The sequence below is a fragment of the Kwoniella mangroviensis genome, assembly GCF_000507465.2.
Source record: "Kwoniella mangroviensis CBS 8507 chromosome 1 map unlocalized Ctg01, whole genome shotgun sequence".
Taxonomy (NCBI): domain Eukaryota; kingdom Fungi; phylum Basidiomycota; class Tremellomycetes; order Tremellales; family Cryptococcaceae; genus Kwoniella; species Kwoniella mangrovensis.
Window position 1 is genome coordinate 652,415 of NW_027062533.1, and position 23,086 is coordinate 675,500.

At 43.3% G+C, this 23,086-nt stretch overlaps 12 protein-coding genes across 12 annotated transcripts; 6 read left to right on the forward strand and 6 right to left on the reverse strand.

Moving 5' to 3' along the window:
• Positions 1–819: 819 nt before the first annotated feature.
• I203_100223 (uncharacterized protein) lies at positions 820–1,757 on the forward strand (the record flags this gene model as incomplete). The annotated part of the gene is made up of 2 exons (XM_019149175.1): positions 820–1,008; positions 1,080–1,757. 2 exons carry the CDS (start codon positions 820–822, stop codon positions 1,755–1,757), a joined length of 867 nt encoding a protein of 288 aa, XP_019001702.1.
• A 488-nt stretch (positions 1,758–2,245) lies between these two features.
• Positions 2,246–3,872, forward strand: I203_100224 (uncharacterized protein; the record flags this gene model as incomplete). Its single annotated transcript, XM_019149174.1, has 3 exons — positions 2,246–2,425; positions 2,526–3,128; positions 3,219–3,872. 3 exons carry the CDS (start codon positions 2,246–2,248, stop codon positions 3,870–3,872), a joined length of 1,437 nt encoding a protein of 478 aa, XP_019001701.1.
• A 74-nt stretch (positions 3,873–3,946) lies between these two features.
• Positions 3,947–5,590, reverse strand: I203_100225 (uncharacterized protein; the record flags this gene model as incomplete). The annotated part of the gene is made up of 7 exons (XM_019149173.1): positions 3,947–4,229; positions 4,298–4,382; positions 4,479–4,656; positions 4,777–4,851; positions 4,929–4,998; positions 5,095–5,294; positions 5,444–5,590. 7 exons carry the CDS (start codon positions 5,588–5,590, stop codon positions 3,947–3,949), a joined length of 1,038 nt encoding a protein of 345 aa, XP_019001700.1.
• A 746-nt stretch (positions 5,591–6,336) lies between these two features.
• Positions 6,337–8,809, reverse strand: I203_100226 (uncharacterized protein; the record flags this gene model as incomplete). Its single annotated transcript, XM_019149172.1, has 5 exons — positions 6,337–6,487; positions 6,555–7,373; positions 7,437–7,469; positions 7,536–7,624; positions 7,700–8,809. 5 exons carry the CDS (start codon positions 8,807–8,809, stop codon positions 6,337–6,339), a joined length of 2,202 nt encoding a protein of 733 aa, XP_019001699.1.
• Positions 8,810–9,259: 450 nt separating this feature from the next.
• Positions 9,260–10,465, forward strand: I203_100227 (pre-rRNA-processing protein PNO1; the record flags this gene model as incomplete). The annotated part of the gene is made up of 6 exons (XM_065516593.1): positions 9,260–9,667; positions 9,776–9,859; positions 9,954–10,053; positions 10,123–10,201; positions 10,260–10,342; positions 10,410–10,465. 6 exons carry the CDS (start codon positions 9,260–9,262, stop codon positions 10,463–10,465), a joined length of 810 nt encoding a protein of 269 aa, XP_065373411.1.
• Positions 10,466–10,810: 345 nt separating this feature from the next.
• I203_100228 (eukaryotic translation initiation factor 3 subunit I) lies at positions 10,811–12,954 on the forward strand (the record flags this gene model as incomplete). The annotated part of the gene is made up of 9 exons (XM_065516594.1): positions 10,811–10,813; positions 10,881–10,899; positions 10,971–11,150; positions 11,520–11,640; positions 11,895–11,992; positions 12,070–12,311; positions 12,389–12,478; positions 12,593–12,717; positions 12,807–12,954. 9 exons carry the CDS (start codon positions 10,811–10,813, stop codon positions 12,952–12,954), a joined length of 1,026 nt encoding a protein of 341 aa, XP_065373412.1.
• A 377-nt stretch (positions 12,955–13,331) lies between these two features.
• On the reverse strand, positions 13,332–14,102 carry I203_100229 (uncharacterized protein; the record flags this gene model as incomplete). The annotated part of the gene is made up of 3 exons (XM_019149169.1): positions 13,332–13,431; positions 13,586–13,661; positions 14,009–14,102. The coding sequence occupies 3 exons, from the start codon at positions 14,100–14,102 to the stop codon at positions 13,332–13,334; spliced, it is 270 nt and encodes an 89-aa protein (XP_019001696.1).
• Positions 14,103–14,507: 405 nt separating this feature from the next.
• I203_100230 (uncharacterized protein) lies at positions 14,508–15,463 on the forward strand (the record flags this gene model as incomplete). The annotated part of the gene is made up of 5 exons (XM_019149168.1): positions 14,508–14,547; positions 14,622–14,632; positions 14,785–14,839; positions 15,037–15,150; positions 15,324–15,463. 5 exons carry the CDS (start codon positions 14,508–14,510, stop codon positions 15,461–15,463), a joined length of 360 nt encoding a protein of 119 aa, XP_019001695.1.
• A 431-nt stretch (positions 15,464–15,894) lies between these two features.
• Positions 15,895–17,551, forward strand: I203_100231 (uncharacterized protein; the record flags this gene model as incomplete). Its single annotated transcript, XM_019149167.1, has 4 exons — positions 15,895–16,182; positions 16,485–16,882; positions 17,107–17,311; positions 17,414–17,551. 4 exons carry the CDS (start codon positions 15,895–15,897, stop codon positions 17,549–17,551), a joined length of 1,029 nt encoding a protein of 342 aa, XP_019001694.1.
• A 468-nt stretch (positions 17,552–18,019) lies between these two features.
• On the reverse strand, positions 18,020–19,269 carry I203_100232 (uncharacterized protein; the record flags this gene model as incomplete). The annotated part of the gene is made up of 4 exons (XM_019149166.1): positions 18,020–18,220; positions 18,393–18,784; positions 18,920–19,026; positions 19,118–19,269. 4 exons carry the CDS (start codon positions 19,267–19,269, stop codon positions 18,020–18,022), a joined length of 852 nt encoding a protein of 283 aa, XP_019001693.1.
• A 518-nt stretch (positions 19,270–19,787) lies between these two features.
• Positions 19,788–20,838, reverse strand: I203_100233 (uncharacterized protein; the record flags this gene model as incomplete). Its single annotated transcript, XM_019149165.1, has 4 exons — positions 19,788–20,009; positions 20,065–20,453; positions 20,528–20,634; positions 20,726–20,838. The coding sequence occupies 4 exons, from the start codon at positions 20,836–20,838 to the stop codon at positions 19,788–19,790; spliced, it is 831 nt and encodes a 276-aa protein (XP_019001692.1).
• Positions 20,839–21,097: 259 nt separating this feature from the next.
• I203_100234 (uncharacterized protein) lies at positions 21,098–22,821 on the reverse strand (the record flags this gene model as incomplete). The annotated part of the gene is made up of 3 exons (XM_065516595.1): positions 21,098–22,438; positions 22,509–22,627; positions 22,686–22,821. 3 exons carry the CDS (start codon positions 22,819–22,821, stop codon positions 21,098–21,100), a joined length of 1,596 nt encoding a protein of 531 aa, XP_065373413.1.
• Between the last annotated feature and the right edge of the window lie 265 nt (positions 22,822–23,086).

Below are 23,086 nucleotides of genomic sequence, written 5' to 3' on the forward strand. Positions count from 1 at the left end.
TTGAGTCAGGCGAAACATATTTGAAGACGGGCTCACAGTCAAGTTACAGTAAACTACACAATACAATGCAAAAATGTATCAATAACAAATTTGATGTGTGACACGTTGACAGATGCTGTAGGACTTTTCTCTTGGAAAAACAGCAGAACTTTATGATAATATTCCCCTCAGTCATGCACTATGTGAAAGAGGGCCAATTCACCATTCATAAAAGATTCTTCCTTTCATTCATATATGCTATAACAGATATTTTATTGATCGTCGATCAAAGGAGACTCAGGGATGGGGACGGATACAGATCTTGTAGAGATGATCCAATGTGTAACTTACCGTATTGATAACTTACCGTGGCGGGGTGCTTAAGGGGATTCATACTTGGCGATATCACACGCCCAACTCCAACTGTTTGAGGTTTTATGTCGTAGAAGACAGTGAATGGATAGAATAAGAGGTACCAGTTGTTGTAAGTAAGGAAAAACGGACGTTAGATATCATCCTTATAGTCAGTACCCACACGCAGCATATGATATCCGTTATAGCTATCGGAACTATTTTATCTATAGACTAAGGAAGTGCGCTTTATTCAGTTTCAAGCGGAAAGGTGATCCTTTCTTCTCGGCTCTCTTGGATGAGCGTGCATTGTTCTGTTCAAGAGGTCGCTATATCGCTCACTATCACGTCCCACGCTATGTACGGTATGTGGAAATTGCACATGCTCGTTTCTCCCACATCCCCCATCAATTTCGTATCGGAACGATATTGAGCTCTGTATGAAACACTCGTCTTGGCAGCGATATTAATATACAAATTTCTAACAATATGCCTCGCAAAGAATCCTCAAAATACAGAATCGTTCCATGTCCCTGTCCAGCTGACCATATTTCCCAACAATTCAGTTCCAAACGACTTCAAAATCCGAACGGCGATGATACCCAGAACTCGGGTTTGGCACATTGTATGAGAGTGGCAGAAGGTCATGAAGATAAGACAGTGATATGTACGAATTGTGTGAGTGAACTCGTCGACCCATATCCTTTGGCTGTGTTGATTGATGAGATCGCGGATATTCATATATCCAGAGCGATCGATGGGGTCATAGTCAAGCTTCTTTAGCAATGTTCAAGACTGATTCTCAAACCAATTCTCTTACACAAGCGATGGATTATTACCCCACTTACAAAGGGCAATGCTCAAGCGAGGGTGGGAATCCACTAGAATGGAAATTGTACTACAGAAAATGGCTCAGTCAAGGCGAAGCCGGTGCAACAAACGTTGCTGACATTGCACAATCTACACGAAAGAGGAGGAAGTATGGAAGTTTCGATCCTACAAAGTTTAAAAACAGGACAATAACTCACTCGGAAAACGCAATCAGAGGTTGGCAAAGCAGACGTATAACCAATGAAGCTCCTGAAGAGACAACTTCGATTGGCGTACCTGGAATGATCAGCGAGACGTATACAACACTGCAACCTCCCATATGCGAAACCGACTTCAATGTTCCACAAGAGGGGAGCACCACCAGCTATGGCCGCAATGTTTCATACCCTTTTGAAGCATTCATAGACCCCAATTTGTTGCAGGACTCAACGGTGGAAGGTAGACTGTATTCTGCACTCTTATCAGAGGGTTACGGAGCATTTGATTCGACTGGCTACGGACACGGGATGGATGATTATTCAATGACAGGCATGCCAAGCTCTTGTGGTTATTCTACTAATCCCGATTATACCGAGCCCGGTTGGGATACCCCTTAAAAGGGTGACTCGCAAGATTGTCAGAGAGACTCATGATCAAGTGCATGACTTGTGAACGAGTCGCTCTTTGTGAAAGTCAACCAAGATGGTAGGGATGTCGAGGTTATCTGGATATCAAAAGTGGCAGAAGAGAATTCAAGGATGTACGTATATTACTCGATAGACTCCAATAGAAAGGATCTTTTCATTACTGTAATGTACTGTACATACAAGCGAGACCCCCCTCGTCATTTCACGTCAAAGGACATACATTCAACCCATGCATTGTGCATACATACAATTTTTCTTACAACCAACATCGAACAAAGGTGATTTCACACTGGTCGTACGATGTGAGCTTTTATATTTCAAATTAGATCCCCGTGGTGATGTTAGCACCGTACCGGTATTTCATTCGGACCATAGTAGATAGAAGCAAGGGAGGCAAGACGACTTCAGTGACTTTTCCCAATATAAATGGTCTGCTGTTTCGTTATAAGATTGAAAAAATGGCCAAAAGAAGAAGTGGGTTCACATTGGTCGAATATCCCTGTCCAGGCGATCACAGTAGTAGTAAATTTACTACAAAAAACCACGGCTCTTCGACTACAGCTTCAACTTCAACTTCAGGAGGTCGTCATATGATGGAAAACTATGGTACAGGGAAAGAAACGATTTGTTATAAATGCGTGAGTCGATAGATGGACATTCCTCTTATTGAACCGCCACCAACAGTGCTGTACGGAACTGATAAAATGGACTGGATGGTTTCTTATACTGGTGCGATAGATGACAGATTATTCTCATTCACACCTGTTCGCAACTGAATGTACGAAAAGAGGAGAGAATAACCTCCTTACTGAAGCTGTAGAGAGTTACCCATCATACCAGAGAGAATGTCTGATAGATGAATTGTACCCAAGTCCATGGGCGAAATACGTAGTGGATATTGTGGCAGGTAAGAAACCCGAAGGAATGAAAAGTATGAAAAGGCGGAAAGGTTCACATCGTCAGATCTTAGATGGAAGCAGATCAAAGAATTGGTCAGACAGGTGTAAATCGCAATCAACAATCAGAAGTAGGAAGACTAGCTGTACGATTACGAAGGAATCCCGTCTGAAAAAGAGTGATGAGCACCATCAGGATGCTACGGGGAGAACGAAGAACTCGATTACCTATCAAGGACGATGTGAGGGAAGGCGAATAGTGGATTTATCCAACAGTAATAGGACTAAGAGCAAGGGTAGTGGTACCTCCCTGAACGAAAACGTTTCGGATATCAAAGATTCGAATCAATATAAGAAGTATGGACGTGGGGTTGATGAGGTTGGGAGATGTAGGGTGAACTGTCAATTGTATGGTGACGATCAGGTAACGTTGTGTGCTCGATGTGTAAGTCAGTTGAACTTGACTAGATTAAATATTCTATGATCCTCATGGGTACTTACACTACTATACACTTTGTCGACGGAATACTCACAGGTTCAAAAACCCGGTACAGTCCGAGCGTGGTGCAAAAGTCATCCCAGATCTGATAGATCCAATGGATCCAATGGATCCGATAGATCCACATGGCTGCATGATCTAATGGAGTTATACACAGAACGTGTTGAAGCGAAACAAGACCAAAATGGAATACCGATAGGGAATCGTCAGAGGACCGTACCGTGGAGGATTCTGCCATCTATATTCAAAAGTGTCTATCACCCAGAGTATCTGCAATATATACAGAGTAGCGGGGATGATACCCTCGGAAGACAGCTTTCCCAATTACCTCCTGAACAGATGGAGGACGTTACGGGGATCATGTTTGAGTATGCCAGGAGGACAGGTAGAGACGGGGCTGACGAGAAGGAGGAAGGCGACGAAGAAGTGAACTTGACCGACGTGAAATATTCTCCAACCATGAGGAACAGCTTCGATGTAGGATTCACGGAATCCCATATGTCATCGCCTGCTTCAAACTCATCTCCTATGACGTCTTTCAGTGATATGGTCGAGCATAAGGAAGATGCCGAAAAGTTTACTGATGATGAGGCGATGTTACTGGACTATGAATCATTCACCCAAGGAGAAATCAACTATATCGATCATCCGGAAAATATGGATTTATTATATGACCTGGAAGCAGTTTGAAGTATATTGGTCTTCGTCTAAAAACATGGAACACTGCATACATCCTACATACTATTTGACTTCTTCACACTTGTTTACAATTTACTCTTCTCACTTTCTTCCTTCTGATCTTTCAAGCTGACAACGGTCTTACCGAAGTTCTTACCTTCGAACATATCTCTCAAAGTTCCCACGCAAGTATCCAATCCATAGGTGACATGATAATCAGCCTTCAACTTTCCTTCTTTTACCAATTCGGAGAGGTATTTCGCGCCTTCTTGGAATTTATCGGTATGGTCAAGGACGATGAATCCTCTCATGGTTGATTTCATGGATACGAGGTTGAAATAGTTGTATATAGGTGCAGGTTTCTCGGCGCTACAATGATGTTGTTCCATCAATATCCCACATGCCGGTCACTAACGGTAAGTGATGGAATAACTCACTTATAAGCTGAGATAGCACCACAAGCGATAATCCTAGCGTAGGGGTTGAGCTGACCCAAAGCGAGATCAAGGATTTCGCCACCGACTGTGAATCCATAAGCGTTCAAGTAAGCTTACCTTCAATTCGAATAATTGAAAGTAAAGATAGAAATCTGTCTGGGTATGCGATCTCGTGACTCACCATTGTCAAAGTAAACGTCAATCGTTCCGACTTCCTTGAACTTCTTCTTGAAGTCTGAATCCTTGTAATTCAATACATTATGAGCACCAAGTTTCTTGAGGTAGTCGAGCTTCTCTTGAGAACCTGCTATGGCTGTTACGGTACATTTGGGGTGGGCGACGGCAATTTGAGTGGCGATCTAGTAAACGGATATACTTGTCAGTTCAATCAAATAATTATAGGTGCAGCTAGATTTCACATCGTCGAGGGCGTCGAAAGTCGACAAAATTATGTCTTTCGATGGAGGATTGATACTCACTTGTCCTACAGCACCTGCTGCTCCTGAGATGACTATGTGATCACCGTCCTTGAGTTTACCAATCTCGAAGAGACCCTGTATTGTTTCACCACAGCGGTTAGCCATACGAACAGGATTGTTCAGCATGACAGCTTATACGTGAAAGTACGTACGATGTAAGCTGTCATTCCGGTCAATCCATATAATCCCATATGATCAATATCCCTTCCACCTTCGGGTGTACTATAAATTCCCCAGTATCACAATCAGCAATCCTCCATTTCGACTCATATGACCATCGGGTCCGGGATGATGTGCGAGTCGATAGTATATACTCACACCCTTTTTTGAATGGCTTTACCAGGTCCAGTCCAATATTCCTGCCAGCCGAAAGTATCAAACACCAAATCGCCTTCTTTGAAGTTCGAATCGTTCGATTTGACCACTCTCCCGAGGGAGGTAGCTCGCATCACTGCGCCAATCTGGACAGGTGGAAGATATGATCTGACATCATTGAGCCATCCTCGCATGGTTGGATCCTACATTCACCATGAAAGTCATAGACACAGGTATTGCAATTAGCCATCTGTCCACTAAATGCACAGGTGACGAGGCAGGAAGTACGACGCATGAAGAACTGAAAGGTGGAACGGAAGGGTCGGGGTCGGTTGGTCGGTTGATCACTTACGATAGAAACATATTCAACTTTTACCAATACCTCTCCTTCACCAGGTTGTTTAATCTCTGATTGTTGGATTTTAAAAGTCGTATCTGTAATAGGACCTCTTTGGGGTCTTTCGTGAAGAACGACTTGTTTGTTTTGTTGTTGTGACATATTGACTATGACAAAATGTGTAGATATGTTGATGTTTTACTTGCCAAGTCTTTTCTGGAATTGAGCTGGGCATGAGGAAATGCGTTTGATGATGGTGAACACTCTGCGCCAACACTTTATATATATATATGTTAAGAATCAAGAATGCTTACTAACTGATTTACGGCCTTTGACCTAGCTTCTTCGAAACTCTCCACCAAAGTCACTCTTATCTGAACGCTCATAGGAGGAATCTACGAGTATAGCTCTACAGTGAGTAGCATTCTCAATAAACGTCACTGTCACTTCTCGTACTCTTCACCGGAACCGGACCCATCTCATCTCACTTTAACCGACCTACGCTACACCACATGTCATATTCTCCGGAAAATTCGGGAATCCTACATAAAGATACTCGTCATCCGCTTTTCAAGGCGGGGTGTCACCTCCACCTTGCTTACTTCACCATGTAGAAATACGATTTGACATTGCATTTTACATAAAACACTTTCCATACGTGATAATCTATGCAGTGATAAAGTACAGAAATAATATATATAGCAACAGACAATAGTATATTGATCATCGTGATAGTGATTGTGGTGATTGTATTAGTGGAAGTGGTCGTGTTCAGTGTAGCACAATCATGTATAGTGTATGAGTGTATGCGAAGGAGGTATCTCGTATGGAGCAAGAATTCATCTGTTCGTATGATATGTAATATTGTCCTGTGCTAGCGTCGAGCTCTAGATCGTTGGGTGATTGACCTATTCACTATCTGAGATAGCGATGACTTGAGACCTCTGTCTTCTGAATCGACTACCTCTGAATACAGGTTGATCATCTTCTTCCTCATCTTCCTCATTCTCTGTTCGTTCATCTTCATCAGGGTCGATTCGTCTTGAACGCGTTTTGATTCTACGAAGCAGAGCATTGGCGTCTAGGATTCCTCTACAAACATCATTGATTTGTGACGGGGACTCACCTCCTTCTAGGAGCTTCGTCTTCACTCTCCTCTTCTTCATCACAATCCACCATAGATACATCTCCTCCTCCATCCTCCTCTTCTTCCTCTTCCGCATCATCATCGATGAATGACCCTCCATACTCATCTTCCGAATTTGGCTCTCTCTCGTCCTCACTGGAACCATACGACCCATCATCATCCTCAGCTTCATCATCGATAGCAGTCAAGATGTTGAGTAAGTTGTTGAGTGGTGGAGGAGGTGGAGGAGCGTTCCTATTTCTCCTTGAACGAGGTGTGTCCGTTCCAGCTCGTCTTCGCAGCCCGTCTTCGACATCACTTGAATCACTCGAACTTGGAGTAGATGATCCATCGTCATTATCATTATCAATTCTGATGATATCTCCATCACCCAACACACTCCCATGAACCGATTCTTCCTCTCCATCGATCAAATCCAAATCTTCCCCTAGATCACTTTGATCACTGAATCCCAAATTACACCCTTGACATACACTATCAGCAATCTCTCCTAGGCACTCGGGGCATCTAGTCGTATCGTCCGTGGGATCATACAATTTATAAGTATATGATTCGACGGGGAATAATTTGTCCCACAGATCAACGTCTTGAGATCCAGCAGGGGGGACGTCTTTGTGTTGGAATAATCCCAGTGGTTCGAGGATAGCCCTGAGGAAGAATAATCTCGCGGGTTTACGAAGGACGACAGAACGACAGACATGACAGAGCTTCGTACGATACGATAGGTCTGTTTCAGGGGTGATGTCTTCTGGATGTTCATGTTTCAGTGCAGTGGGGGAGCGGAACCATTCCATAAGGCTTTGGGATGCGCGTTTATAAGTTGTGAGCCTCGATTCCAAGGCGAAAAAAAAGTCAACTTACCATTGTCTGCATGCCATATGCCCACAAGACAAGCTGAAAATACAGAGCACATCAGTCACCATAACTGATGAAATACAACCGGAGAGCAACTGTACTCACACATGGGGATCATCAATGGTGATCAGGCAGATCGGACACTCAAGAGCATGGATGATGGCATTTTTGATGTTCTCATGCTTTTTAACGGTCTACACCAAGAACCGAAGCTCAGCATGTATAGATGAAAAGTCGCAACACACAGAGAATTGTGTTCGATAACTCACAGTTCCAATCTCGATAATCTTCCTCTGACTTTCTTCTACCTGCTTTTTACCCTCCTCCACCAATCGTTCCTTTTCAGTTCTACTCATCTTCTCTCTCTCGTAATTCACTTTCATCTCATCCAACTGATTCTGAGCATTATCAACCTTATCTTGCAAATCCTTATACTTCCTCTTCTCTTCCCTTACTTTCTGTAACTCTTGATCTGTTCTCCTCCTGCGTTCTTCTTCACTTTTCAATTTTGCTTTACTTTCTTCTTCTATCATCTGTTTCTTCCTATTTTGTAACTCTTCAATCTCCTTTTTGACTTTCTCAGCTTCTCTCCTAACTTCCTCAGTCCTGGATCTGACTTTTTCCAATTCCTCTTGAGCTATTTTATTCGCTCGTTCCCTCTCTTCCCTTTCTTTTTCCTGAATAATCTCCTGCTCGTTTCTCGCATGATATTCAGCAAGGAATGCGAGGCGAGTTTCCTTCGTTTTCTTTCCTCGAATATGATCTTTCTGCTTTTTATTTATGATTGGTAGTTTCGTAGATACTGACGAAGGGATAGCGTTGTTTCCGTGCTCATCAGGGATATTTGACAATGGTCCATTTGGCGTGTGATCATGCGAGTCCATTTCGATATCTGCATCATTTTGAGCGACCAGTTGACTTTCAAGGTCTACTCCTGGTTCAGGTGAACTCGAAGGTGATTCAGCTGGTGGAGCTCTGATATCTTCGAGCATTCTCGATATCTTTGAAGGTTTCTTATCTTCTTCTACCATTGCTGTTATACGTTCTTCTATCGATGGTTTACCTTCACCTGGTCCTGTACCTTCTCCCAAGCCATTGGATTTCCTCTTTTTCTTCTTCTTTCGAGATGTCTTATCGGTTGACGTGGGTGAAGGGGGTACTTGAACTTGCAGGACTAACATATTCCCTTTCCCATTGTCATTCCGGTTCTCATTTCTCCCAACAAGGTCGTCATCTGCTTTCTGAGCGTAAATGGTGTCTTTTGTCTTTTTCGATGGTTTACGAGTATGAGTATGAGTGTTAGGCTTACCACTCTTCTGGTATGGGGAAGCAGCGGCTTTGCGATGGGGGGCTGAGGAAGATGATGTGGTGGGTGGCATGTTGTCTGTTTCCGCGAGTAGACGTTCTGCCGAGATAGTCAGAACCTAGTCAAGGAAGAGGAAGGAAGATGGTCAGACTGGAGAGTATATGTGTAGTTGAGAGTCGAAAGTTGAATGTTGTGGTGGCAATTGACTGAACACGAAGGTTGAGTTGATTTTACTCGTCAGCTCAGGCACCGTTTATATACATTCCCACGGTGTAGCTGAACTGATAAAAACGGATGAAAACAATGCCACGTCGTATCAGCTATCTATCATTATCATTCAGGGATCACGGTTAAAAGTTGTGTCCACCTGCGTCCGGTGTGAGATTTTGATTTTCATGTTTTTGTGAGCCGCATAATGGATCATCAATCAACTATACATTTCATCTAAAAGATCGTGCATATCGTCTTATACCACTCCCCACCTTCATCTCGACCGGCTGCCTCATCCGTAAGATTACTCAATATGGCCCATAAATCCCATCGTCAAAAAGCCCTTCAGGCTCAACTCGAGGCTCAACCAACCCTCTCACTCGTATCTCAAAAAACCAAGAAACCAGCAACCCCAAAAGTCGTCGAGCAATCTATGGATGTAGATGACGATGATGTAGTCATTTCCAGCACAACTTCAGTCGCCAATGGTGAACCTAGTAGCAGTACAGCTGGTACAGCCAGTGGTTCCGGGTCTGGATTCGCCCCCTTGCCCCAATCTCAGGCTAATGGGGTACTGAAAGGTGAATTCAGAAGGATACCCATTCCACCTCATCGAATGACTCCCTTAAAGAAAGAATGGGTGAATCTGTATACTCCTATGGTGGATATGCTGGGATTGCAAGTTAGGATGAATACGATGAGAAGAGCTGTGGAATTGAAGGCGAGTCAATGATTTACCTCTCAATTGCAATTCTCACGAATCTTCATTGTCAAGAAAGACGTGTGTGATCATTGGGTCAAATGCTGATTGCACTCCAATCACATACAGACATCAGGCCATACAGTCGATTCGGGAGCTATTCAGAAAGGCGCAGATTTCGTTAAAGCTTTTTCATTAGGATTTGATGTCAACGTGAGTCATATCTTATTTCATCTTTTTCTGCTTTCCTCTCACCTGAATTGGATGTCCCGAACTGATCTTTGACGGTTCGGATATGCCTCAATAGGATGCTTTGGCATTACTCCGATTAGATGACTTGTATCTCGATTCGTTCGAAATCAAAGATGTAAAGACATTACATGGTGATCACTTATCAAGAGCTATCGGTATGTCCCTTTCTATCTACCTGTCCATCGAACGTGTCACCTAGCTAATCACGGCTGTTCGCAATGCAGGTCGTATAGCTGGTGAAGGTGGTAAAGTGAAATTCTCAATCGAAAATGCCAGTAGGACTCGTATAGTCTTAGCCGACACGTGAGCTTCCTCCTTTTACTGGTGAATCAAGCTGATAGTTGTTCCTGTGTGAATTCAGACATATACATATACTCGGTTCAGTACAGAATATCAAAATTGCCAGAGACGCTATAGTATCCTTGATCTTGGGTTCTCCTCCAGGTAAGTTGAACTGCATTATCCTCTTCGGTGAAAGGAATTATAGCTTATTCTGCTTTTGGGATAATAGGCAAAGTGTACGCTCACTTGAAGATGGTTGGAGCAAGGATGAAGCAGAGATTCTAGTTCTTATACATATACATGCTTTGGTCATTATGTTTTGGTTCTGGTTGCGATTCTGTCATGTTCTGTACTGTTTATATACACCCACTTGTGCAATGATGCATGTAAATTACGATTCTGATCCACGGCACCACGCTGGGTGGCAAAAGCGCAAAATGAGAAAATCTGCGCCAAAGGGTCATAATTCCGTATATCGCCGTCCATGTGCCACTTGTTCATCAGGCTTCAAAAGTTGAAGACAGGTTGTTCATTGTTCGAGGTCTGTTGAATTCGAGATTGAAAAGGCTGCATTGTAAACATATCACATAGAATCAACTTGCTAAAAAGGCCAAACACAGACGAGACAAGATGGTAAGTGATCAGCTGTATGGTTGTTGACGAAATAGGAAGATAGCTGATACATGCTTTGATTATGTAGAAACCGATCATCCTTCAAGGTTTGTTGCCCCATCTTCCTCGTCCATACCTAAAATACAAAGCTCATTTGAACATCATGCTATTACTCTAGGCCACGAGCGTTCCCTCACTCAAATCGTTTTCAACTCCGAAGGAGATCTCTTATTCTCAGCATCAAAAGATTCAGTCGTAAATGCCTGGTTCACGTCCAACGGTGAGAGGTTAGGGACATTTGGAGGTATAAAAGGTGATGGAGGACATAACGGTACGGTATGGACGGTCGCTGTTGATTGTGAGTTTCGTTTTCAGAAATAATTCAACAATGCAGGTACGAGATCTGGATGCAGGAATGGAGAACGGGTGGATACTGAAGGAATGGTAAATTACGAATTGGGAACGGTCAAAGATGAATGATCCCATATCGATTTCAATATCGATTCTGGATCATTGAGAATCTGCTGGGCGGCTATCGTGAATTGGAGAATCATTCATGATACACGATAAAAGTCGGAAAGGGAGAAGTGTATAATCCAGGATTGATCGAATTCTAGCGTGTGATTTGAAATGTTTCGAAATAGTATGGCAGTAACACTGGAGGACGAAGACTAAACTATATCGTATATGCCTTGACGATCACTGACTGCTTTTATTCAACCCACAGCCCAAACACGATTCCTTATCACTGGAGCGGCGGACAACACGATGAAGTTATGGGAGATCGCTACAGGGAAATGTCTGTTTACTTGGGAATTTTTGACTGCTGTCAAGAGGGTTGCATGGAAGTGAGTCGGAGATCTTTTTTTTTGATCTTTTAGGTTTCACGATTGGGAATACTCTCGTGAAGGGATTGGTGAGGCCATGTTGGACAAGAGGAAGAGGGAGATATATTGGATACGGGAAAAATTCCAACTAGCTATGTCAATGTTTGAGCCACTGGTGTACGATGGTGTTATAAAGCGAGTAGATGGATGATGAAGAGAACGATCGTCGGGTGTCATTAGAGATGCAGAGCTAACACCGATGTTACAATTTGTAGCGAGGATGACGACACTATCTTATCGATTACCGAACAGCGAAGTGGACAACCATCAATCATCAGGATATATAAGATAAACAGGGATGAACCTACTTCGCGTGAGTTCGATTTTTCTCACAAGTAAATGAATTTCAAAGGGATCAATTGAGCTGATTCTGTTTTGTTTTTTTGTTAGAAACCACCACTCCAATAACCACCATGACCCTTTCAGGATCCAAAGCGACCGTTGCCTTGTGGACACCATTATCAGAATACATATTGACCGGACACGAGAGTGGGAAAGTAGCGAAATACGATGTCAAATCGGGAGAAGAAGTGAATTACGTGGATGATGCTCATTCAGGAGAGATTACGGATATTCAATCGAGTCCTGATGGAACTTATTTCATCACGAGTAGTAAGGATAAGACTGCTAGGGTGGGTTATTCCACCACGAAACCTGCTTGTCATAATCTTGATGAGCGATCATACTGACATTCGCTGTTGTGCGTTAGATCTTCGATTCGGAAACACTCGAGGAGATGAAAGTGTTCCCTACGGAAACACCATTGAACAGTGCTTGTATCGCACCTTTACGACCATACGTTAGTGTCTTTCCTTTATAATTTCCCTTCATGACCTATTCTACTCGAATATCATTAATTAAACATGGAGAACGCTAATATTGGTATGTCTCGATGTGCTTTTTCATATTATAGATAATCTTAGGTGGTGGTCAAGATGCTATGTCGGTAACTACCACATCGCAACGAGCTGGTAAATTCGAATCGAGATTCTGGCATAAATTGTTTGAAGAGGAAGTAGGTAGGGTGAAAGGACATTTGTGAGTGGTTGGCATCTCAATTTCAAATATCATCAACGTCATACGCTTGCTTCACACACAATACTGAATATATTCTGATATTCTTTCAGCGGCCCTATCAACACCCTCGCTGTTCACCCACAAGGTAAAGCCTACGCGTCAGGTGCGGAAGATGGTTTCGTAAGAGTACATTGGTTCGATGAGAGTTATTTCAGATCGAGACCTTTTGGTGATCTTGAACCCGAGGTGGAAGTGTAGGTGTCGGTGGGTCTTGGGTTGATATGGCATAGAATGCATTTTCATTTGTACCATACCAATTGATTCGAGTGCCGTTCTTGGATGGATTGATGTCTTTGTGGAAGACGTTACACTAGCGGTCGGTATATCGAGCATGCCTGAGGGGTAGGTAGAAAGATTGCATAGATCGTCAAAGTAGTATTCAAGCTTTTGCAGTTCTGAGAGCCATCATTGAATTTAGTTTCGAATCGCAAAAAATCGATAATTTGCGGAGCACGTTACGTATCCAATTGTACCTCAGATCCAGTGAAAGGTGGATACTATATTCAGTAATCTGATCGGAGAACCGCCTTATACGACCCAATCAATGCATATGAGTATATATATATATCTCAAGTCTATACAGCATGACCTTGACCTTTGGTAGCTTGCCATTCGAGATTTTCCTTTTCTCTCCTTTCTAATAAGATCTTCTTCTTCTCGGCTAAGAGGGCGGTTCTGTCTCGACGCAGCGTGGGGATGGGCCATGCGGAGATTGTTCAATGGTCGATAAGAGCAGTACGCCGATATGATAGAGAGAGAAGGAAAGTAGAAAGAAAAATCAACTCGTCAATGGATACATTTGAAGAAACAGTGTGGATGCCTAACGTACTGTTTCTTATCTGCGTAGAAGGCTCCGTAACCTAATACACCAAATGCGGCCGTCGATATCAGATGACCTGATGGGGCTGTATCGGATTGATGGGTCAGCAAGTGGACACCTTCAGGTGATTAACCCCTCCAATCCTGAAATAACAAAATCCAATATCCTCCATAATTGCATCGACGGGTTGTAAGGATAAAGCCATTCTCGAGAATTATCCATGAGAGTCGAGTCTACCCTGCGCCTATCTGGCCTATCGATTCCGTGTTGGACCGACGTCCTTATTCTCCATCAATTGTTATCATTGACAATCGCACAATCCAACCGCCTTCCCCCCAGTCTGTACAAGATTTTGCCTTTCGGGACTCTGCCTCGTCCCGATGAACTCTATTATTGATGCTTCTGATCCAAGCAGGGAATGGTCCTACTCACCATCGAAGATAGGCCTCTTTTGTAATCCCAGCTGGAAACATCTAGCTCCAAAACCGAATGCGCTGAATCCGAGGATGGTAGAGAGGAGGGTCATGGTGTGTGGATGAGTCGGTGAGGTATAAGGTGATGAAAGTTATTTGTTTTCGTTTTTATTCTCGGCGGCCACGTCGGATAGCCTGGGATGGAGGATGGGTATGTATCGCTGATGGTCTATATATGTGTTTGTGCGATAGATGTAGCTTTTGAGATGTGATGTATGGAATGCGAGACACAGAGTTGGACGAAGCAACATTGTCTCTTAAGTGGGTCACTGGTTTAAGTAAATAGCGGTAGTTTTCACTCAAAATGATTGATATCATTGGTCCAATCCCCTTTTGACCACTCACCACTCAGCACTCACCACCAACAGCAATTCATCCGAACAACACTGAATACCATCCTTCTTGTGCTTGTCATTCTTTCAACACATATCATTCAGAGCAAGAGTAGATAAGCCAAGATGAGACCTTCAGCCCCCGCTCACTCAGGCATGCCCGGCCGTAAGTCATCTCTCATCGATGATCTCAGATTCTCAAGGCAGAATGGAATGCTGATGAGTGTGAACGATAAATAGCCAAAACCTACGTGAGTATCTTCGATCAATATATATGACTTTAGTCAGGTTATGGGAGGGATGAGACAGGGTGTTCAAGGACCATGATGCAGGAATGGAAGACAGAAGTTATGATAATGGGAAATAGGCTATCGGAAACTGATATGTCTAATGTCAATTGCAGATCGGTTGGTGGGGTGATATGGGATCATTACCTCAAAAAGGTATCAAGACTTATGGTGAGACTGAGTGTCTTCTTCTCATCTATCCATCTCGAAACCGAAAAGGAAGATACTGATTGTATGACTACTTATTTACTATCGTCTCACCGATCGCAATGACAATAACTATTCGATATCCATTCTCATTCCCACTTTCCCGTTCATAATCAATCTCTGTGATATCACTCTGTCCTGTATCATTCGAACGACTATAGGTGTCTCCCCATACCGACAACGAGCCATGGCTGGTGCCCTTAACGGATACATCTTCAATGGTTTCTCGAGAGTGATGGGTCACTTGCCTTATGCCGCTCCCCCTCTTTTATTCTGTGAGTGACTTCGTGCTTATCCAACAAATACAAATGCGAAGCAATCAAGATCAGATAAGATCCACATGCAATAGGACTCTCAATCCAGGATAGAAATCTACTTCTTTTTCTAGGGTTGATCGTTCGGGATATTGGAGTAACACTAACCATTGTTTGTTTTCTGTCATACTCAGTCTACGGTGTCTACTACTGGTCCAAGAAGAAGTACGAATACTTCAACTCGAAACAAGGTCACTACGACAACTTGATCAACGAGGGTGTCATCAAGCCCGGTCAATACGAGAGACCAACCGTTGAACCTATAGGACATTAAGCGGAAGGGTTCTGGAGACAGGATAGTATGGGTCTTGTAGTCGGGATGGGGATTGAATGCAGTTGATATCTTTCTTTAATTCCATTCTCTCTGTGTTTGTCTCTGTTCCCTTTGAGCTTGCGTCTGATCATCTAGGTATCTATTTACTTTTTGAATGAGGATTTTTCTTTCAATCATATGGTGTATGGTTTGTGTGGTGTAAATCGCAAATGACCCAACAAGGGAATTCGCGTCAAAACGGAGTTCAGTCCAAAACATCATTCATCAACACTTCCCACTCTTCTTTTCATCCAACTTTCAACTATACCTTCTCTCCCTTTTTATCCTCTCATCTTCTCTCCTTCAGCTCAGCATACCGAGGAATACACCAACAGCATATATATAGAACCTGACTTACCATAAAAAGCCAAGACCAAGCATCATTCAGCAAGATGGCCCTCCCAGCATCTTCCAACCCCATAACATCCGTCGCCCCTTCCTCCTCACCCATCACCTCCGTCCAAGCTCCAACCTACTCCTCTCCCTTATACCCACAATCCACCAACCCTCAACTGCTCACGAGATTGAACCTGGACTTGAGGGGTCAGATGTTCCCCGTTGAAAGGGAGACATTGATGTTGTTACCCGAGAGTGTATTATTGGGGTTGTTCCCACAGGGACTTATCTTGAGTAAACCTGCGAGTTGGGAAGGTGCGGATGATGGAGTGTTTACTGTTGATGTGAGTGGACGTGTTCCTGATTCACTGAAATGCATTCTGCCAAGAAACAGACATGGAGTTGGATATTCGGTCTGAAATCTGGTATGAATGGAGGTTGGTGCTGACGTTGAATGATATGTCCACTGCTTGCTTTTCTCGATTCGAATATATGGTTAATCCTCCTTTCCAACACTGGATGATACCTGTCCATCAATCCTGTTAACTTCCTCACCATATCTAAACACATCACCTTCTGATCAACTCGATCAACCTAAACCTAAATCCAAACCTATCATCTCAACTCTTCCTGCACCCACCGACAGTTTGATCCCGACTGTTTCCGCTACATCCTGTCCTTCTGGTCCACCGCTCAATCAACATTCTACGGCACCCCAACCTCCCCAGGTCTGTTCCACGCACAGCAAAACATCCCTATCAACCCTAATGACCCTACGTCCGACCAATCGCAGAACCCCCTTCTGTCCAAACAAGCCATCATCGTCTTGCGGGAAGAGCTCGAGTATTTCTCGATCACCAAACCAGGTGGATTGGCCAAGACCGATCTCAAATCTGGTTTACCTAACGAAGAGCTCAGAGCTCTTAAGAGGAATTGCGGCAAAGCGCTAGAGAACAAGAAAAGTATTTTCGCGGCGTTGGAGAGGAACGTTAGTAGTGTTGGGAATGCGGCGGAGGCTCATCTGATCGATATGCTCTGTATGAGGTGAGTGGAGTTTGTACTTGTGATTTCGCTCGTGAAATGATGGTGACAAGGGGCGAAGTGCGTTTTGTGGAAGAGTTTCACTTGATGATTGATGGGAGAGGAATGTCTGGCTTCGATCCGTTCATGAATTGGAGGTGGCGATCGATTATCAATGTCTTTTTCAAAATCTTCTTAATTCTGAATCTCCATCTCGAATCCACTGACCTATGCCTTCCCACCTATAGCGGATTCAACAGAGACGACTCATGGGGATTCAGAGCATGTGAACCCTCTCGAAACGTCATCACTTCCATGGCGCTCGTCTTGCTGAAAACAGGTATCGTGCACCCCACACCTGAAGAACAAAAGGACGGTCATAACATACCTTGGATCGATGCTCAACAGATGAGTACCGCTCAAAAATTATTATTGTTCTGGAGAAAGCCTGCAGTGAGTATACTTCGCATTTGCTTAACACCCCCTCTTACCCTCTTCTTCGATGGCATGCGAACCTCAAGGGCAAGAGCTGGTCACTGATTCCCTTGCCTATAGCGTAAATGCTGGTGGGACGGTGTCGAAGTTCAAATTCCCGCTAGTACTACCTCGAAAGATGAGATGATCAACGTCAAAGTTTGGGCTAGGAGAGTGTGGACCTTGGAGTTGTCTTTGGTGAGTTTACACTTTTCATAACCGAGGGTTAAACTGATTGGACTGAACATTCGATGATCGGAATCAATAGATCTAATCGTCACATTCCACATTGAAAACGATCATGGGAAGTCCTCCCGACTTTGGCTTTTGATCTCAAGCCTTCTTTCCCTCTTCACATTTATCCTACATATCGTCTTTATCCATCCTCTTTCTGTATTTGTATATATATTTAGTGTTCATCAACGACAATACAGCACTGTACAAACTAGCCTCTGCTTTGTTGAGTTTCTTTTTCAGGATACCCTCTATACCCTATTCTATGTTAATAGTAATGTTCGATTCGACTTATATGCATGTTGGTGATAATTGAAGAGTAAAGTATATCCATAGATTCCAAAGTCTGCGTACAGAAAAATAACTATCACCGGAGCTATTTACATATAATTATACAGTATACTCGTACAGCTTCCAAAAGACTAAAGTGCCGTATGGTACCCTTTTCCGCTTTCACTCCTTACCCTTCCTCCCTCTAACGATCAAACCCGGTATTCTCATCTTGCCTTCCTCCGTCCCGAAAATAGGTAATTCCCCTCTTTGTTCTGCATATACGTCTGTTAGACCGTAAGATTCGAATAGCCTGGTGAGTGAGTCGATAGTGAATGAGGGTCGATGATGTTCAGGAGCATTGAAGGAATCGTGTTTGGTGGGCTATATATAGTAAATGTGATGTCAGGATGAGATAAGTCATGATGGATATCATATGGACCAATGTGGGATTTGAGGTGTTGAGATGAATTGATCTCATAATAGGAAGCGAAGAATCGTGATTGAGCAGAAAAGGAAGATGGAAATATCAAGTTCAATAAAGCTAAAAGCTCACATTTAACTGTCCATCGCCATTGCCGTTAGGAATAAACCCCATCTCAGCAAAGACCAGCCATCCTCCCTCCTTCACCAACCCAATCGCACCGAGCATGAAAGAATGTAGATCATCTACATGATGAAGTACATAACTTGATACTGCCAAGTCGAACTTCTCTCTTGGAGGTGATAGTTCCCTTTGAGGGTTTTCGACAGTCGGCGATCTAAGTGGTAATTTTCCTTTGAATTGTTGTGGTGAATTTGGAGATAGATTATGAAGGGAGTATGATAACGTTGGATGAAGGTCCGAAGGAAGGTATTTGCTTAGGTTCAATAGCATTGAGGGTGAAACATCGATTGAGTGGATGGTGGAGAATGTAGATAAGAGATGTTTAGTTACTGTTCCAGGACCTGTAGTAGGAGTTCAGTCTTGGAACTTTTGGATATAATAAACAGATATAACAGGACCTTCATATGGGTGTACGAAGGCAAAAAGAAGAAGAAGAAGAAGAGATCTTGTGAGTTTGAAGAAGAACACAAACCCACCACAACCTATCTCCAACACGTCCCATGTTTTGTATATGTCGTCTTTGATCCCAGCAGAAACGAGAGAGTTTAAAATGGATTCATAAGTGATTTCAGCTACTTCGAATCTGGATTGCAACCGATATACTTACGATGAGCGTTAAGTAACGATAGGATAACAAATAGACATGGGAGGGTCGAAGTAAATGATCAACTTACACACCGGGTCTGCCAAGGTAATCGTCCTCAGCCCAATGATCATGTTCGCCCTGAGGGTGGAGGTGATGAGTATGTTCATGTCCATGTCCATGCCCATGACTGTGGGGACTGTGGACATGATCATGATGTTGCGAGTCTCGTTGTCGGGGCATGTTGATTTCACTTATGTGGGGATTTCGATAGAACAGGATCAGTACTGCGATTATAGGTATGATCCATTGAATCATGGATTCACGTTGCAAAAAAGTACGTATGATCTTGATTAAACCGCTTGCTTGGGTCTGACTTTCATATATGCTATCTCCTCGTCCAGTGGGGAGACGGTGCTTACCAAGCTCTTTGTTACCTTACCAGTACTCCAGTGCTGCAATCGTGTAAAGATTCGATTTTGTACTCGTACCTCGTGTTGACTTATCTGTTATCTTATCCGTATCGGGGCCCGAGCGGGTGCCGCCGGACGGTCTCCTGGGTGTCAACAATACTCGGTCCACATTCGTACTGATCATCATGATGCATACGAGTAACCCAAAGACATAAGAAATACTTTCCAATAAGCTACATCTGCTTATATAAAGCAATTCATCGTATTTTGTATTTTGCCATTATCATTTTATGAAAAGTATTCACCAAATTACTCTAGAATGCTTGAATCGTACAAATCCTAGCTCTGTTATATCCCTTTTCTACCTCTGACGATCAGAGCAGGGATCATCTTCCTTTCTTCACCTTCTTTCAATGGCGGAGCAGAGGCAGGTCGGAAGGCTGGGAAATCCTGAGTCATATCTGCATGTACATCAATCAGGCCATGTGATTCAAAGAGATCAACGAGCCGCTGAGGTGTATAGGCAGATCGATAATGGTCCGGAGCATTGAATGAGCCTTGTTCGGTGGACTGAAAAACACCATCAATCTGATACGGTCCACGTCTGAAGTAGTGTTTGACTCACTTTATCATCTATCATATGACCTCCATCTCTCCTTCCCATTTCAGTGATTACCAACCATCCTCCGTCTTTCAGTAGACCTACTGCACCTGCCATGAAAGACTGTACGTTGTCCACATGATGCAGTACCCAGTTTACCACGGCTAGATCAAATCGTGGTCTGGGAGATGGTAATTGCCTATCTGGATCTTCCGCGGTGGGTGATTTGAGAGGTACTCTCTCCGCAAAAAGTCGACCTGAGTCTGGACTTAAGGTATGAAGTGAAAAGGATAAATTGGGATATGTATTGGGAGGTAGATAGGTAGTGAGATGCGTCAACATAGAGGGAGAAGTATCGATCGAATGGACAGTATGGAAAGTAGGTAAAAGATGTTTGGTTACAACTCCTGGACCTATGCCAGGTATCAAAGTCAGCTTGGGATCATACTGTATGAGGACCGACAGAGAGGGGGAGACTTGAACTCACCACAGCCTATTTCCAATATGTCCCATTTTCGGTACACCTCCTCATCAATCCCTGCAAAAGTGATAGACTGGATTATGAAATCGTAACTCATTTGAGCAAGTTTGAGTCTGTCGGTAATTTCGAAGTCAGCAATAAAGAAAGAATATAATCCCCACTTGGACGTATTAACACAGTCTGTCGATGACAATCCTGACTTACATTTCCGGATCAGAGAGGTATTCTTTACCTGCCCATTGATCTGGTTCCTCATGCTGATGACCATGTTGAGGAGGTTGGGTGATCAAGGATTGCTCTTGATGTTTTTGACACATGTTGGAGTAATGAGAAAAGTCAGTATGATAATAGGCGGTATGACTTGAGATCAATGAGCAAAGAATGATCAATGGACAAGGACCGATAATGGGGAAAGAGGGCGAGGACACGGCATGCTGGGAATCCAAAGGTTACCTTGTAAGTCATCTTATCCGGAGCCCGTCCGGGGGCCGTATGAGAATGCAGTGATCACACCGAACAGGTACTCGTGTATGCATATCGTGAGAGAGTCCCGAACGCACGAGTAACATCTACACCTCATCCATCTCTTGATTCCCTCATCATCCCAAATCTCACTACCGGTCCACTTTCATCTTCCTTATTCTGCCAAAACCTATCCTTAAACTTAAATTGCCTTTGGAGCGATTGGTAAATTTCCAACGTATAGTAATCAAATTTCGATTTGACCTCCTTTTCCCTCTCCTTCCTTCTCGGTCTTCCAAGTCCCTCGACATCATTATTTAATTTTATGACATTTTCTATACCGTATATCTCGAATACCGTCTTATCTTCCAATTCCCTTTTTGTATCTGCATGTAACAGCGATCGACTGAATGTCCTAGGATGAGAATCTACTATAGATCTCAGAATTGTCTGAACGTTTTCGTGGTCCAATCCCATCAAGTCCGCCATCATATCCCCTTGTTGACGATGGGTACTAGATGCAATCCCATGAATGAGATCCGACGGAGGAGGAGGAGTCATATTCATTTCCCATTCATCTTCCTCACTATCATTATCGCTATCCCATGAATGTCTTCTTTTCCTTTTTATATCTTTAGATCTAGGAGGGGGAATTAAATCGTCAATTGTTGGGGTATTTTGTCCTGGTCGAACGATAATTTGATTGATTGATCCCCACAATAAAGGGAACTGATCCGATAAATCCGTATTGATCATCCATTTGGATGGGAAATACTGAGATTTGTATTCTGCATTTGACATTTCAGGCTTGAACGGTATCTTGTAATCTGGATTCATATATTCGTACCATTCTCCAGGTTTGAAGCGGGACATCAAACTTAGTCGAAGGGATCCGATAGCTTCTTCAAAATGACCGTGTAACTTGTCAATGAGGTTTTTCACGCTCTTGAGGGTCTTGACTCGTTCCTTCTCATCTTCTTGAGCTTGTATCCTTTCAAGTACGTCCTTCAAACTGCTGTGGATATCCATATCATTGCCTATAGTGACCGTCCGACAGTTTGGCGTGATGTGCCTATACTGTTCATGAATGATGGTTTTGGCTCGTTCGTATGTCTGACCTTTAAAATATCCTGCATTTTTCCTTAAATGTTCCAAGTTATCTTGCGTGGATTGATATGCCTCCTCTACCCCCAATTGTGAATGCTCGGTATCGGTAGGTGTTCTCGGAGCAGTACAAGGTAAGATCGCAAGATGTTTTACGTATTGTAACAAGACCAATTTCGTACAACCTGATTTCCTCGCCAATGCCGCATTATCAGGTTTAGTCAAATCAGGATCGAAGTCAAAATTGAACTTGTCCAAGGGCAATCGTCGTGCTGAACCACTTATGAAGGTCCCTAAATCCATGACTGTTGGTGAATGGTAGAGTACTGATCCAGCTATAGTGAAGAAGACCTAGTGGCGTGTCAACACATCCTTTAGATAAGAGTTCTGTTCTGTACAATAGCCAAAGTATACGACTCACGCTATTCACTCTCAGGGAATTCACCAAAGTCTTCTGAGGGGTATACCACCCCTCTCTTCCCTCTTCTAGACAAAAACTAAATATCCTCTTCAATACATTGTCGGGAAAGGGAGACAGGTCTTTTGGATCCACATTGGACTTCTCGTTGAGCATATATTCATCTGCATCATTCGATACTGCCCCATTGGATACGTTTCTTCAAGGGTGTACGGGTAGATGATTTTTTGGATTTGGTCGTCGAGGACTTCTTATTGGAAGTTGAATTGCTTTTAAAGGTGGAGGTGGTCTTCGCGGTCTTTTGCCTCACAGCCATGTTGATGATGACAATCGATATCTAGTATGTATCTGTCCGGTCGAAGGTGGAAACGCAGATCGATTGCGATGAAAATGCAAAGGCCTGGGGGAGGGTGACTGAGATGAGATGGCAAAGTGTTCATGTCTATTTCGTCATGTTATCAATGACCTCGCAAAGGGAGTCGCGTCCTCTACGTTGATAGTCCGCGCGAGTGATTTTTTATCAGTTTATCAGAATCACAGAGCGGCGATGTCCGCCATTCCTGAGATGACCGATGATCCGA